General features: G+C 49.4%; 1 protein-coding gene across 6 annotated transcripts in view; it reads right to left on the minus strand.

Moving 5' to 3' along the window:
- The window catches only part of Tbc1d2 (TBC1 domain family, member 2), a 45951-nt gene that overhangs the window by 24631 nt on the left and 6277 nt on the right, over positions 1 to 15043 (minus strand). For 4 of the 6 annotated variants that reach the window (XM_006538047.4, XM_006538046.4, NM_198664.3 and 1 more), the window contains exons 3-4: positions 8569 to 8716; positions 856 to 989 (exon numbers count right to left, since the gene is read on the minus strand). In XM_006538047.4, coding sequence (XP_006538110.1) covers positions 856 to 989; positions 8569 to 8716 — 282 coding nt within the window. Of the gene's footprint in view, positions 1 to 855; positions 1027 to 4067; positions 4086 to 8568; positions 8717 to 12578; positions 12587 to 15043 lie in introns of all 6 variants that reach the window. The other 2 variants (XM_006538050.2, XM_006538048.1) reach the window with 2 other exon arrangements.

The following is a 15043-nucleotide window of genomic DNA, read 5'->3' on the forward strand; positions in this document are numbered from 1 at the left end:
CTCAGTAGGTAAACAAAGGTAACTCATCTGGAGAACAGAAACCTGGAAGATTCTGGAACGCCCCTCCCCCAGCAGTATAAACCTGAGTCAGCCTGGGTGGGGGTGGGGCGAGACTGACCAACCCAGCTACGGAGGGAAGAGACATACAGGCTGCCGAGCTGCCTGTGATGAGCAGGGAGCTCCAGGCAGGGCTTCTGTGCAGCTTTTAGGACTCTGCATCTGTATTGGGCATTATTTTTGGTGACACAGTTGCTGTTTTGAGTCACCCCTCACCCTTTTAAGTACCCTCCCCCCACCCATTAGTAACCCCAATAAAAGTTCACTGGTTTAGCCAAGTTGGACGTTGGTGTAATCATTATTTTGGTCTATCACGGGTGCCCTTTCTGGAGTGAATGGATTGTGTGTGTGTGTGGTGTGTGCTACATCGCCCCAGGAAGAGTCTGTCACACAACACACCCTGCTAAGGACTGAATGTGTGTTACCATAACCCCAGGCTGAAGCTCTAGTCCCCCGAGTTAGCATTAGGAGCATCAGGAGGCAGGGCCTTGGGTAATTCAGATGAAGGTGCAGCCCCATGATAGGATTAGTGTCCTCAGAAGAAGGGAAAGATGAGAGCTCTCTTGGCCACCGGAGAGGACACAGCACCGCTGTCTTCCAGCCTGGAGGAGATCTTTCCTAGAATCCTGCTCTGCAGCGTGTGCACCTTGGACTCCTCAGCTCCCTCCTAACTATAAAAACTACCGTAAGTGTGTTCTTCTTCACACACACACACACACACACACACACACACACACACACCCTTGCAGGCAGGGAGGAGACAGAGATTGCTTGGTCTCAGGCTTGGACAACGCTCACCTGGAAGGCTGGGGTCAGAGATCGAGGGCTGTTCCCCGCTTTGAGGCTCTCCACCCTGAGGCGAGTCTTCCACGAGTGGCCCGTGGGCTGCCGCTTGGGCCTGCTTGTTGCCACGGATGTTGTGCATGGTGTTTCTGAAAGGACAAGTGAGGAGTGTGAGGCCAGCAGTCTCTGCCTTCCTGCTGCCTGCAGAGCTCTGGCCTCAGCAGCATGCTTCCAGTCATTCCAATCGCTCTCCTCAGCATCCTGTATGATGCATCCCCGCCTCCCCAGCCCTGGCCCAAGCTCCTCGCCCTTCTTACAAAGCCCCATCTACACTGCACTTCCCTACCCTTTTATTCCTGGTGAATTTATCACATACATGCAGTGATTTCCTTTTAGATTCATTTTATTTTATGAGTGTTTTGCCTGCATGTATATCTGTGAACCATGTGCACTCCTGCTGTCTGCGGTGGTCAGAAGAGGGCATCGGATCCCTTAGAACTGGATTACAGATGGTTGTGAGCCACTGTGCGGATGCTGGGACTAGAATGGGTGAGGGCCCTCTACAAGAGTAAGTGCTCTTAACCACTGAACCGTTTATTTCCCCAGCCTCCTACCGTGTATCATGACCATATCCTCCCTAACTTCCCCCACCCACTTCCCCAACCGCCTCAACCAATGCCCTTCCCACAGAGTCCAATTACTGTTGCCTGCTTGAGCAAGGACAACCTACCATTGGTCACAACCCTGAAGAACAATGGTTCTCCCTTCCCCGGTAGCCACTAGTTGGCAATAGTGCGCTGAGCCTCACGAACCCCTCCCCCATTGGTGCAGGAATTAATGACTGGCTGGATCTCGTACAGGTTTTGTGCAGGTAACCACCGTTCCTGCCATGGCCACTTATATAAGCTCGGTTCCCATAATCCCAACCTTGCTGCTGAAGTATGTGCCCCACGCCTGTCACTCTGCTCACGGGTAAACTTAGAACAGCAGTACAGCGCCTGTAATAAGAAATTGCTTCATGTTTGTTGAATGGCCTTGCGGACCTAACTTTCCCAAACCCTCTGGCCTCCTAACTAGCATGCCCAAAGGCCATCAGTGGCTCCCAGCTCTCCTGAGGCATGTTGTAAACACTTCCTGGCAGCTTTCTACCTTTGCTCTCTCCTTAGACCCGGAGCCACGATGCCTGACTTGTGGCTACCGAGGGGCTTAACTACACGGGTGCCTAGGCAGCTGGTTGAAGCTGAGGCCCCAGTCCAGAGTCCAGACTTAACCTTTGTGTGGTTTACAGAAAGGAACCAGGTAGCACCAAAGGCTGTCCTGAGAGTCCAGACTACAACCAATTCATGGCCCAGCAGAAGAAGAGATAGCCCAGGTGCTTATGCTCCTGAGCAGAGATGAGAGCACAGCAATTGAGAAATCAGCAGCAAGGGAGAGAGAAAGACCTCCCTATATGAGCTGTTGGAAACTGCAGGCTGTGTAAGGAGAATCTGCCCGTGCACCACAACAAGAAACACTCGACTAGGAGGCACGCCTGTACAAGGAGGGCAGCCATGGCTTGTGGCACACAGGAGATGGCTTCTGTGAGCCAGCCTCAGGCAGGCGTGCTTCCCAATGGAGTTTTGTAGGAGGGGTTTGGAAGGCAGGAAAACTTAGCCATTGGTCTTTGACATTTCCTGAAATCTGTTTCAATGTAGATACAAGATGTGGAGGAATCCAGGGCCTGGTTTAAATGTGTGTTGCATGTTCCTCTTTGCGATCCCACAATGATCTTACAACTAAAATCATTTGCCATGCAGAAAAAGGCTAACCTCAGCCCCAGTCCCAGCCCTGTATGTGTGTGTGTAGGGCACAGGTAGACACTGGCTGTTTTCTTCATTCACTATCCACATTTGTTATTTTCTAGACAGGGCCTCTCTAGGAATCCAGAACTCGCTGCTCAGCTAGACTGGCTGGCCAGTTGTGCTCCAGCAATAGACGGGACCTGAGGTCACTTACCTCTGAGCATCTCTCGAGGCCTTCCTATGAATTTTTCTTATTCTTGAGACGGAGTCCCATGTGTCTCAGATCACATCTCATGCTTCACAGATTTACTGTGACAGAGGATGACTCTGGACTTCCGACCCGTCTGCTGTGTGGCAGGCACCAGGGATCAACGCAGAGTGCCGGTGATTCTGAGAGGCAAGGACTCTACCAACTGAGCTATAGCCCCAGTCCTACACTTCTCCTGATCCAATGTCACTGCACTCACTATCACGGAGTAGCCATGAACGTTTTCTGCCTTACATGAAGGATAGGAAAAAAAACTGAAATAAATTTGATATGTTGACTCTTTTTCTGAGAGAGAGAGAGAGAGAGAGAGAGAGAGAACATTAAGAGCTACCCCAGAGAGAGAGAGAGAGAGAGAGAGAGAGAGAGAGAGAGAACATTAAGAGCTACCCCACCTAGTGACAGTTCATATTTTCTGTGAATTGCAGAAATTTGTTTTGAGCTACCACAACAACTAGTTTTCACTATGACGTTACCATTTTACTGCAGCTGGAGGATATTCACTAAGCACAGTGGGGTGGGGTGGGGTGGACAGACAAGGGGACAGGAAATACGATAGCCCTGGCTGGGTTGTGTTGTCCCTGTGTGAGACCCATCCTTCCAGCAATATGATAGACAAGTCACTCTGGAAAACCCTCATTCCACAAATACTCAGACAGTGGAGAAACAAAATGTAGTTTTACAGACTTTATCACAGGTCCCAGAAAGGGGAGAGAGTCAGGGACTGAACCTGATAACGGTTGTGAAACTTGGGTAGGGGAGAAAAGGATTGTGGGTTCACTGATCAGTTGGCACCTCAGAGTGCCTCCTCCCTTGCCTCAGAGGAATTGCAGCAACTCTTCTTCAGATACCTGCAGAACTGTCCAGGGAGGCCATCTGACCCTTTCAGGCTCCTTACAAACTAGTTACTGGGTCTACTCAAATTCCCGTGTTTTTTGTTTTTGTTTTTTTTCCAGGCAGTCCCAGCAATTTGTGTCTTTCTAGGAATTTGTCCATTTCATCTAAGTTTTAAAATTTGTCGGCATTACAGTTGTTCACAGCAATCCCTGGAACCTGTTTATTTTTTGATAGGAACTCACTAAGTAGCCCAGGCTAACCCTGAACTCAGAATCTTCTTGTCGCAACCACCATGCCTGGCCCTTATTATCCTTTTTGGTTCTGTAAGGTTGGTAAGTAATGACCCCCCCCCTTTTTTTGTCCTCAACTTTAGTAGTTTGATTTTTCTTCTTTTCTTGACCTAGCTAAAAGTTGTCAATTTTGTTGGATTTTTAGAAGGAAAACTGATTTTATTTTATTCACGTATATGCCAGGTCAGAGAACACTTTTGGGAATCTGTTCTTGCCTCCACTAAGTGTGTCCCAGGGATCGAACTCAGGTCATCAGGCTTGGCAGCAAGCACGCTTTCCTGCTGAGCCAGCTCACCAGCCCGAAACTGTTCTGAAAGATCCAGTCTGCTCGTTTTGGGGTTCAGGATAAGAAAAGAATGGGGTTGTATTTCCATGGGCTGACAAAGACTATAGTCATCAGTTAGATTAAGATCAGCATTAGGATCCTAAAACCCTGACCTTGCATTTGGCTATTAAGACTCAGTTACAAAGGACCCCTGACTTCCTGGGCTGGCTGTGGGGCAGTGGGCTGTGCACAGACAGCCTGGTCTCCAGTCGAGCAAAGGTCTGGAATCCCGGGGACCTGATGGGTGGTGATTTCCACCTACATGGGATGGAAGGTGTTCGACCACGTCTCCTGGACTCCTGCTCCTGTCGAAGTTACTACTCCCACAGCCCTGCAGGAGAGGTGTGTGACTCAGTCACAAAGACAATGTCTCAAGCTCCTGGCATTCTGGCTAGACTTCACCCCCACAGTTACCAGACTATAGCCAGGTATGCTCCGCCCCACAGTTACCTGGCAACAACAAGATAGCCCAGCCCACTATAAGAGGAACTGCTTGGCACCTCCTTACTCTCTTTAAGCTCTCACCTTTCTTACTCTCATCTCTAGCCCTCTTCTCTCTCTCTCTCCCTCTCTCTCTCTCTCTCTCTCTCTCTCTCTCTCTCTCTCTCCCTTCCCCCCCTCCATGTGGCCATGGCAGGCCTCTCCCTCTTTCTACCTTCTCTCTTTCTCCCTGCCTTGCTACAAAAAAGCTCTAAAACCACAGACTGTCTCTGCTCATCAAGGCACACCATGCTTGAACGATGGGATAGGCTTTCCCCTAATGATCCACGTCTAACCTCCCACCGGAAGGCCTTCCTGTGCGCCAGCCATGGACCGAACCAAGGACTCTCGTCCTTGTGGGAACCACCCAGTGCCCCCCCTCCCCCTGCCCTCTCCTCCCTTTGGCCCCGGGGCTGACCGAGCCACTCCTGGGGCCCCCATTTGTTCTCAGCTCTTCTGAGGTGTCCAGTGTGGGATGCTGGAGGCTGGGAACCTGTTGCTTAGGACTGCCCCTTGTTCACCACCCGCTGAGCTGAGATTCCATGGCTTCCCACAGCTAGACACCCACCTGGGGCTGCATGGAAAGCATGCGGCAGTCTCCTGCATCCATCCGTCCAGAGCACCAGAACTCTGGCAGGACGCGGGTTCTCTCCCACTCCCTTTAGTCCCCACTCCTTTATTCCCCCATGCCCACTGCCCAACAGCTCGTCATTTCCCCTCTTGGTTCTTACTCTCCCCATCTGAAAATAAAAGCACAGAGGGCATGCTGGAGAGGCCGTCAGCCCCCATGATGGCTATTAGGCTGCGCTGAGCACTTACTACCCATGGGTCTCAAGGGCACACGCCACAGAAGTTGGGGGAGGTCCCAGGGACACATGCCACAGCCAGAGGCACTGGCTAGTGGGGTGACAGTCACCACTGCCCACCCTTCCCTCTGTCAGGAGGTAAGCTTCCCCAGCATGTCACAGGGCTTGTGACTAGTGGTCCTTGGATGTGGGAGAGCAAGAGCCCTTCTGGTCCTGGCTGGTTTCTCTGGGATGGGTGCTCTCTACTTTTTACCACTGTCCAGGGAGCCGCCAGTCAGCTGAGCCATGGTCCCCGGAGGAAGCATCTCTGCATCAACTTTGCTTCAGAACAAACATTCAGGGAGATTACTCTCCCTGAATGGCAGGCTCCTGGGGTGGGGGTGGGGATTCTCAGAGGGTGCTTTTCTAGATTTGAGTCACTGTGGAGATGCACCTCTGAGTGTTTCTCTGTGGGTGTTTCCCTTGGAGCCTAAAGAAAGCGTTAGCTGAAGGGAGGAGATCCATCTTGAATGTGGGCAGTAGCATCCACGGGCAGCAAGGGTTCCAGACAGAATAACAGGGAGAATTAAGCTGAGGGCTACAGTGGATGCAGTGTGCTCAGCCCCTGCCTCCACGCTTTCCTGGAGGTGATGGACGACCTGTTCTCAGACTGGGGCCCGGAAGGAGCCCTGCTTCCTTGAGTTGCTTTAGTTGGGGATTTGGTCATAGTAGTGAAGAGAATGCCTAACTCGGCTCTGTTCTGGAAGGCTTGGTCAGCACAGGGGTGATGACCACCAAGGGGACAGCACCCAGCAAGCCGGTCATCCTCCTGGGCTGCCTCCTGTGATGGTTTGTGTATGCTTTGCCCAGGGAGTGGCAGGATTATAAGGTGTGGCCCTGTTGGAGTAGGTGTGTCACTGTGGGTGTGGGTTATAAATTACTCATCCTAGCTGCCTGGAAATCAGTGTTCTGCTAGCAGCCTTCAGATGAAGATGTAGAACTCTCAGCTCCTCCTGCACCATACCTGGCTGGATGCTGCCAAGCTCCCACCTTGATGATAATGAACTGAACCTCTGAACCTGTAAGCCAGCCCCAATTAAATGTTGTCCGTATAAGAGTTGCTTGGTCACGGTGTCTGTTCACAGCAGTAAAGTCTTAACTAAGACAGCCCCTTCTGCCATGGGGATGAGGAACAGATCCACAATGCACACTGCCTGGGCCCTCCTCTGGGCCACGTTCTGAGAGCGACACCATGATGTATTCCACCCACTTCATCTTCAGGACAGTCCAGGAAGTGGGTGCTATGACGTATCCCCATGGACAGGCTACTGGAACGCACAGCGGCTCGCTATACACTCGTGCCAACAAAGCCTCTGGCAGTGCTTGGCATGCCCCTCATTCTGTCCCCAAGGATCACCTGCGCTTGGGCAGCACAAACACAAGCTCAAGGCCTGACAGGGCCGGCGGCGGGCACCCAGGCAGCTCTCATTTCCCCACGTTGTCTGGGTTTCCTGGAAGTGCAGGCAACTCAATATTGCAATGTTGCCTTGCCTCACATCTGGGACTCTCACAAGTGCCTGGGCTATGCTGTGAAACTTCCTTTCTCAGTCTCCACGAGTCCTCTGTACCACGTCTGTGACTGTGGGTGTGGCCTCCCTCAGGCACAAACCTCAGGCACAAACCACCTGCACTGGCCTTCCTGGTCTCCTCTTCCCTTTAGCATGTTCCTAACACACCACATCTCCTGAAGGCTCAGTCCTGCACCCTGGGGTGCTCACCCATGCTCCATGTGTCCCAGGCTTCTCTTTCCAGCTCAGACCTCTCTCCTGGGCTCCGTGTGCCTCTGTCCAAATGGCTGTGGGTTAGCTCTTCCTCCTGCCAGCAGGCCTGAGAGGATACACCTCATCTTTTCTCTAAAGCCTGGTTCTCTCTTGGAAAGGACCATACTATCCTCTCAGACATACACATACATAAAATTACAAAATAAAAAAAAATTTAAAAAGCAGTCAGGTCTTGGCATGGTGGTTCATGTTTGTAATTCCAGCACTCAAAAAGCTGAGACTGGGGGATTGCTGCAAGTTCAAGGTCAACTGGGGCCACAAAATGATGGCCAGGCTAGCCTGGGTCCACAGAGTAATACTTCGTCTCAACACTCTCCACCACAAAGTAGTTGACATGACCGACCAGACAAAGTATATTTGTTAGAAGTAAATAGTTTGATATGAAATCATCGTTTGGTGTGACCTCAGTGTTCATGAACATATCGAGCTGTTATACACTTGCTAAGCAAGGCAAGTGGTAAGGCTATGGGTAGTTTTTAGTGATTTTTCTGTTTAGATTTTTGTTTAAGTGTGGCATGGGGCGGGGTGTGGTGTGGTGTGGTGTGTCGGGGTGTGGTGGGGTGGGGTATGTTGGGGTGTGGTGTGATGGGGTGTGTCGGGTGGGGTGGGGTGGTTGGTGCTTGTGCCCCAGGGGACAGCTCTAAGGAGCTGGTTATTAACTTCCATCTTTACGCACACTCCCGGAACTCAGGTCACCAGGTCTGAGCGGAGAGGGTTTTACTGGATGGGACTTGTTTTTCTATTTTGTTTCTTTTTTAATTTATTATTATTATTATTTTTTTTCCAGACAGGGTTTCTCTGTGTAGCCCTGGCTGTCCTGGGACTCACTTTGTAGACCAGGCTGGCCTCGAACTCAGAAATCCGCCTGTCTCTGCCTCCCAAGTGCTGGGATTAAAGGCGTGCGCCACCAGAAGCAAGATCCCCGCTATGTAAGTCAGGCTGGCCTGGAACTCATGACACTCCTGCCTCTGCCTGCTGAGCCCTGGGACATTTTAAATAACAATGTGACTAACTGGGAAGAAGCTCATGACCCACCCCTGACCCACCAGGGCCACACCAGATGGAGCTCACAGAAGGGGTGCCCCCTCCGCACTCACAGAACGGATGCGCCCACCGGCACTTACTGTATTTCAGTGCCCAGATGCTTTAGGGAGATGTTCTGAAGGGCTGAGGGCACGGCAGGGACAGGCTGTAAGGCAGCTGCCGCACCCACGAGTCCAGTGGGTGTTTTCACAGGGCACAGGAACTCCTCCAGCTCGGCCTCCTCTTGCTCTAGGGAGCCAAAGACAGTCAAGTCAACACTGGCATGAACCAGCGTACTTCGGTAGGGGTGACTTAGTCCTGGGCTGTGGGCACATCGCTGACAGCATTTGGGGTTGCTACAACTGCCCAGCTAACGAACTTGATGCAGGTTAACAACAGCAAAGTGGCTGCAAAGTGATCGGTTTTGCTGCTGAAGCCTTCTTGGAGACTCTTCACGAACACGCAGGCCACAGGTGACTCTGTATCTGATAAGCCATTTTAAAAAAAGAGTCTGAAATGTACCAAAAACTTGATGTGCCAAGGTGTCTATCCTAGGGTCATGTATAGTACCTTAAAGTGGAAATAACTTTTCCTAGGTTTCTGTTGCTGTTGTTGTTTTATTTTTATCATGTGTATGTATGTATTGGAGGGAGCATATATAATGTTTGTTCACATGTGTATGAACACACATGCACATGCATGTGCTATGTGTGGTGCCCAGAGGTTGATGTCAGATTTCTTCTTGACCACTCTGCTTTACTTACTGACACAGGTGCTCTAGCTGAGCCCAGAGCTCGCTGATTAGGACAGTCTGTTTATCCAGCTTGCTCTGCATCTCCTGTCTCTGCCTCCCCAGGAAGAGCACAAGGTACCATGCCCACCTGGCTTTCCCATGCACTCTGGGGAAATCTGCATGCTGTTTCTCAGGCTTGCATGGCAATCCTTTATCTATGGAGCCATCTCTCTAGACATCCTCCTTTTTTGGGGGGGGGGTGTAGAGTCTCACTAAATTACTCAGACCTGGCCTGGATCTTGAAATCCATATTCCAGCGCTCAAGAACCTAGGATTACAGGTGCACACCACCAAGCCCGGCCAGAAATGAAGACTTGACAGCCCAGGAGGAGGCTGGGTAAAGCAAGATGCCTCCACCCATCTGCCACTCAGCTACATAAAACATGTCGACGAAGAACACAAGAGAAGTGGGCAGAGCACCTCATCTCAGGAGGCTGAAGCGGGAGAATTGCTGTGTCAGGTCAGCCTGGCACACACAGTGAGACCTTTTCCTCCAGCGAACATAAAAGAACAGACATAGAAAATGAGTTACATGTTGGGCATGGTGGTGACACACACCTTTAATCCCAGCACTCAGGAGGCAGAGGCAGGTGGATCTCTTTGAGTTTGAGGCCAGCCTGGTCTACAAAGAGATTTCCAGGACAGCCAGGGCTACACAGAGAAACTCTGCCTTGAAAAACAATAACAATAACAACAACAAAAACAAACCAAGAAAAAAAAACAAGAGAGAAAGAAATGGAGTTACAGTCGGTCTCAAGCACAACACTCTGTGCGTTAGGGATGCAGCCGAGATGTAGAAGCCCCATGATTCCAAATCTCAATTAAAATAAACAAACAGACAGACAGACAAACAAACAAACTTTTTGATCCTAAGAGTGTCTGGAACCACCATCACTATGGTGGCTAATTATACATATAGGAAAAAGATTTAAGATCAGTTAGCAGCAAAGACATCATTTTTGCATCTAAATACCAGCCACTTGTCACAGGGCAGTTCAAAACTGCCACCTAAGGAAAAATCACTAGGGTCACAGGGTCTTAGTGCCGCTCACCCAAGTGACACCAAGCAGGTTATTTTACTGCCTCACTGAACTGTTTTGCTCCCTGGTGTCAGTCTCCTTAATCTTCAGTGTTGCTCTTGTAGCAAGCAGCACTGCTAAGTGGGAAGGTCAGAGGCTGGGGTCCTGCCTGGCCATCACCACACACACCTTCGTGGGCTTTCACGGTGCCGTGTGGATAAAGGGCATGCATCTCACTGGATAAGTCTCTAACAATGGCCTCTGCTTATGCCCGTTGAGGTGATGCGCGCCCTTAATCTTAGGAGGCAGAGGCAAGAACTCGGCATCTTTGAGTTCAAGGCCAGCCTGGTCTATAGAGAGAATTCCAGGACAGCCATGACTATGAAGAGAAACCCTGTCTTGAAAAAACAAAAACCAACCAAACAACCAATCTTCTGCCATAAAGGACATTTCTTTTTTGTTTTTTGTTTTTTTGTTTTGTTTTTGTTTTTGTTTTTCCAAGACAGGGTTTCTCTGTATAGCCCTGGCTGTCCTGGAACTCACTCTGTAGACCAGGCTGACCTCCAACTCAAAAACCCACCTGCTGCTGCCTCCTAAGTGCTTGGATTAAAGGCATGCGCCACCACTGCCTGGCATAAAGGACATTTCTAATAAAGGCAGTAAGTGGGTAAGAGGTTTAATGTTCTTGGGTAAAATATGTATCAGACTAGAGGTTTCTTTCCGGTTAAAGCTGGATTTTCAAGATTAGAAGCGTGAGCTCAGCCGTGACTCACTGTTCTGGAATCCGCACGACCTTTAACTATGTTAGCTTTTGAAGATCTTCTGGTTTTGGACTAGCCAACCTGTGTCAGCCAGCTTTGTAGACAAACAGCATGCCCTTATAATTACATACAGCCGTTATGTAGCAACGTGGAGGGAATCTCTACCTAACTTAATAAATGCTTAGATACTTAAGTGTGATTAGGTTGCATGGCGGGATTATGAGTGAGCACGCTAGTCTCAATTTGTTGTGTTTCTCACCAAGTTTGCTATTGTAAAAATTTTAGTTCTACCTTCATAACTAGAAAACAAATTTATATTCATTAAAAATAAGAAGCTACAAGGAAATATTAAAACACAGAGAAATATCACAACTCTAAATACTGAAAAGCAGAGTATAGTTGTTTTGCATTGGTATATATCCCAAAGTACACTAACAAGAAAGGAGGCAGAGGTCAGCACAGCATTTACACTGGCAGTGTCTGTAAGATGAACTATGGATCATAGCACTGCATTAACACTGGCAGTGTCTGTAAGATGAACTATGGATCATAGCACTGCATTAACACTGGCAGTGTCTATAAGATGGACTATGGACCATAGCACTGCATTAACACTGGCAGTGTCTATAAGATGAACTATGGATCATAGCACTGCATTAACACTGGCAGTGTCTATAAGATGGACTATGGACCATAACACTGATTTAACACTGGCAGTGTCTATAAGATGGACTATCATAGCATTGCATTAACACTGGCAGTGTCTATAAGATGGACTATGGATCATAGCACTGCATTAACACTGGCAGTGTCTATAAGATGGACTATGGACCATAGCACTGCATTAACACTGGCAGTGTCTATAAGATGAACTATGGATCATAGCACTGCATTAACACTGGCAGTGTCTATAAGATGGACTATGGATCATAGCACTGCATTAACACTGGCAGTGTCTATAAGATGGACTATGGACCATAGCACTGCATTAACACTGGCAGTGTCTATAAGATGAACTATGGATCATAGCACTGCATTAACACTGGCAGTGTCTATAAGATGGACTATGGATCATAGCACTGCATTAACACTGGCAGTGTCTATAAGATGGACTATCATAGCACTGCATTAACACTGGCCATGTCTATTAGGATGGAACTATGGCTGCCTTTTCTTCTTTACTACTTCCCCTGGTATCCTGACAAGAATTCTTCTAGAGCAAGTGATTTCAAAATGTTTAATGTTAAGTTTCTAAGCTAAAAAAAAGTGTAAGAGAAAGGATGTGGCATGTCTGGGGTTAGTAGTGAGTGTTACAGAAAGTGGGAAAGTAAAGAATAACCTTATGACTCTAGGACTCTATCTGTGCATCACATCTGTAAAGAAGGTGTGCAAATGAAAGCACCCATCACCGTGGTGGTGATCTGGGGGGAGGGGGTGTTAGTGTGGGGGTGGAGGCTGTTCCACGCACTCAAGAAAACCTGTCTGTAATCCCTTAGACAATAGTAGGTCACACGCTACTAATTCCCAGCCCTGTCAACTACACAGTCTGGTCAGTTGACTTGGCAACAGCACTCAAAGCCATTCTTTCGAGGCCTCCTTTCCACTCCTCCTCTCCCCAGACCATGAGCTGGGCTTTCAGGGAGGGCTGGAGAAAGTGAAAGGAAGCAAAGTTGCAGGATGCTGAGGCTACAGAGGCAGCCAGTGGAAGAAGCCACAACCCAAGACCCGGGTGGCAGGAGCTGGGGCAGAGAGCTGATCTGGGAGGCTGAGACAGTCCCTCCAACTCAAGCCAGAGAAAACTCCCTTCGGGAAGAAGAATGCGGCTGTGAGGGCTGTGAGTGTGGCCTAAGGCCTGAGCCCACTCCTGACCTGTGTGAGGAGTGAGGGTTTGGGCACCAGAGCTGAATCTGTGGACAAGGACCAGGGTAACTGGATGGGAAGGCCATGTGTGGTGTGTGGCTAGGAAGATGGGCCACAGTGGGTGTGTGTGGTGGTGGTGTATGTGTATATGTGATTGGGGGGAGTATGTGTGTTTGTATGTATATGTGAGAGGAGAATGTGTGTATTTGTGTATATGTGTATACATGTATATGTATCACTGTGTAAATGTGTGTGAGAGGGGGAGTGTCTGTGTGTGTATGTGTATATGTGTGTTTATGTATGTGTGTGTGTGTGTGTGTGTGTGTATGTGTGTGTGTGGTTTGTTGTTCAGCAAAAGCCTGAAGTGCTAGACCTGCCTTTGGTTAGAAGATCTGAGGCCAGGCCTTGTTTCCAAAACAAGCAAATGAAAAATCAAGATGGCTGCTCTCCACCCCGTGTTCTTCAAGGTCAGAGGACATGGAAACAGAAAAGGATGAGGCTCCACAGTGTGTCTCCAATCTTTCAGATTTTGAACAGATTCAATATAAAATTTTCTTATCTATCAATACTTTAGCCACCTCCCCTCTCCCTCATTCAGAGCAAATAAAATCAGTTTTTCTCAGATCCAAGTTTCTCAGTGTGTGTTTCTTTGGCAGGGTCTCTTACATCCTCTCTCTGCCTGTGACCGGAGATCAACTCTAAGGCTACACCACACTACCTTGGGTATCTCCAATAAGAGCAGCTCGGAGAGGGTAAGGTCTGTGGTGAAGGCCAACGCCAGGGTGGTGTGAGCTCAGACGTAATTCAGCCATTTTGTAAGCTCAGATGTAATTCAGCCATTGTGCCTTTTCCATTTTGCCCACTGAGGCAGCACTCTGCTCCTGAGAAGTGGGCGGTGTGCCTAGAAAGCCATCAGCTACTGAAGAGTGAAAAGGACAGGCACACGTGGTGGCCTTACCATGCTGAGACCCACACTTCCCACTGGATTTGATGGCGTAAGGCCTGGAGAAAGGCCCCAGTGAGGGGGTCATGCTAGGCACGTCCAGTGGCTCTCAAGAGTTCTCTTCCCTGAGGGCTTGGGCCATCACTTCAGGGAAGTCCCTGTCCACACAAAAAGAGGGACAAGGCTAGGAGGTTGCCGCTTCCCCGGTGTAGCCCTGAATGCCCCCTCAGTTCTGAGGTGTGAACTTATAGGCTGCAGCTTGAACTGTAGGGTAGGCATTTCCTTAACCAGGGGCCTTTGCTTCCTCTGCTATAAAATGAGAATAACACCTGGGAGACAAAGGGCTAAATGAGATGGCCAGTGCCCAGGCTAGAGTAATACAATACATGAGATGGGAAGTTTTGCCGGCAGACATTTAGGAATGTCTCCTGTAAGCTGTGACTTCCTCTGGCAATGTGTAATTATAGAAAGCTGTCAGTTTTCCTGATTGTTCTTGGCTCTCTGAAGGCCACTGTGTAGGTGAAGTATAGAGATTGGAAATGCTAAAAAGCTGGAGAGAACTCGCCTTCAGATTGCCCAAGGGCGTGACACGACTTTTTTTTTTTTTTTTTTACAGGACCCAGCCTCTGTGACTCAAAGTCAGAAGTGGATCAGGAGGCTTGCATAGCCTTCTGCTTCCTCAGGAAGGATAGGGAGGGGCTGAGGTAGGGCAGCATGAGTAGACAGCTAGAGTAAGGTTCACCAGCTTGCTCAAGACTCCATGGGGAGCCGGGGTGGAGGGAGTGCAGGGGAAGGGGGGGTGGAGGGGGAAAGAGGCAGCACATGTGATCACCATGGATTTAAAGTCAGCCTGGGCTACACGGTGACACTGAAGCCAGCCTGGGCTACAAAGGGAGAAGGCAAATAAACAATGGACTCCATAAAGGCCCTTCTGTGTGTGCGGGCATATGTGTGTGTGCGATGCAGGAAGTTTCCACTCAGGGCCTGGATCCAGCAGGGGTAGGCTTGCTATAGGATGGAAAGGCTGTCAGAAGGGAAAGTCTATACATCTGCTTCCAGAATCTCAGCCAGCGCTCTCCCCAAGTCACCACCACCCTGGCTATAGGGCCAGCATGTTGCCTGCCCCACGGGCAAAGCAATGCTAACTCCAGACAGGCCTAGTCATGAGCGCTGAAGCAAAGCTATAGAACCCGGACCAGG

Source organism: Mus musculus, chromosome 4 (assembly GCF_000001635.26).
Source record: "Mus musculus strain C57BL/6J chromosome 4, GRCm38.p6 C57BL/6J".
In the NCBI taxonomy this organism is placed as follows: Eukaryota; Metazoa; Chordata; class Mammalia; order Rodentia; family Muridae; genus Mus; species Mus musculus.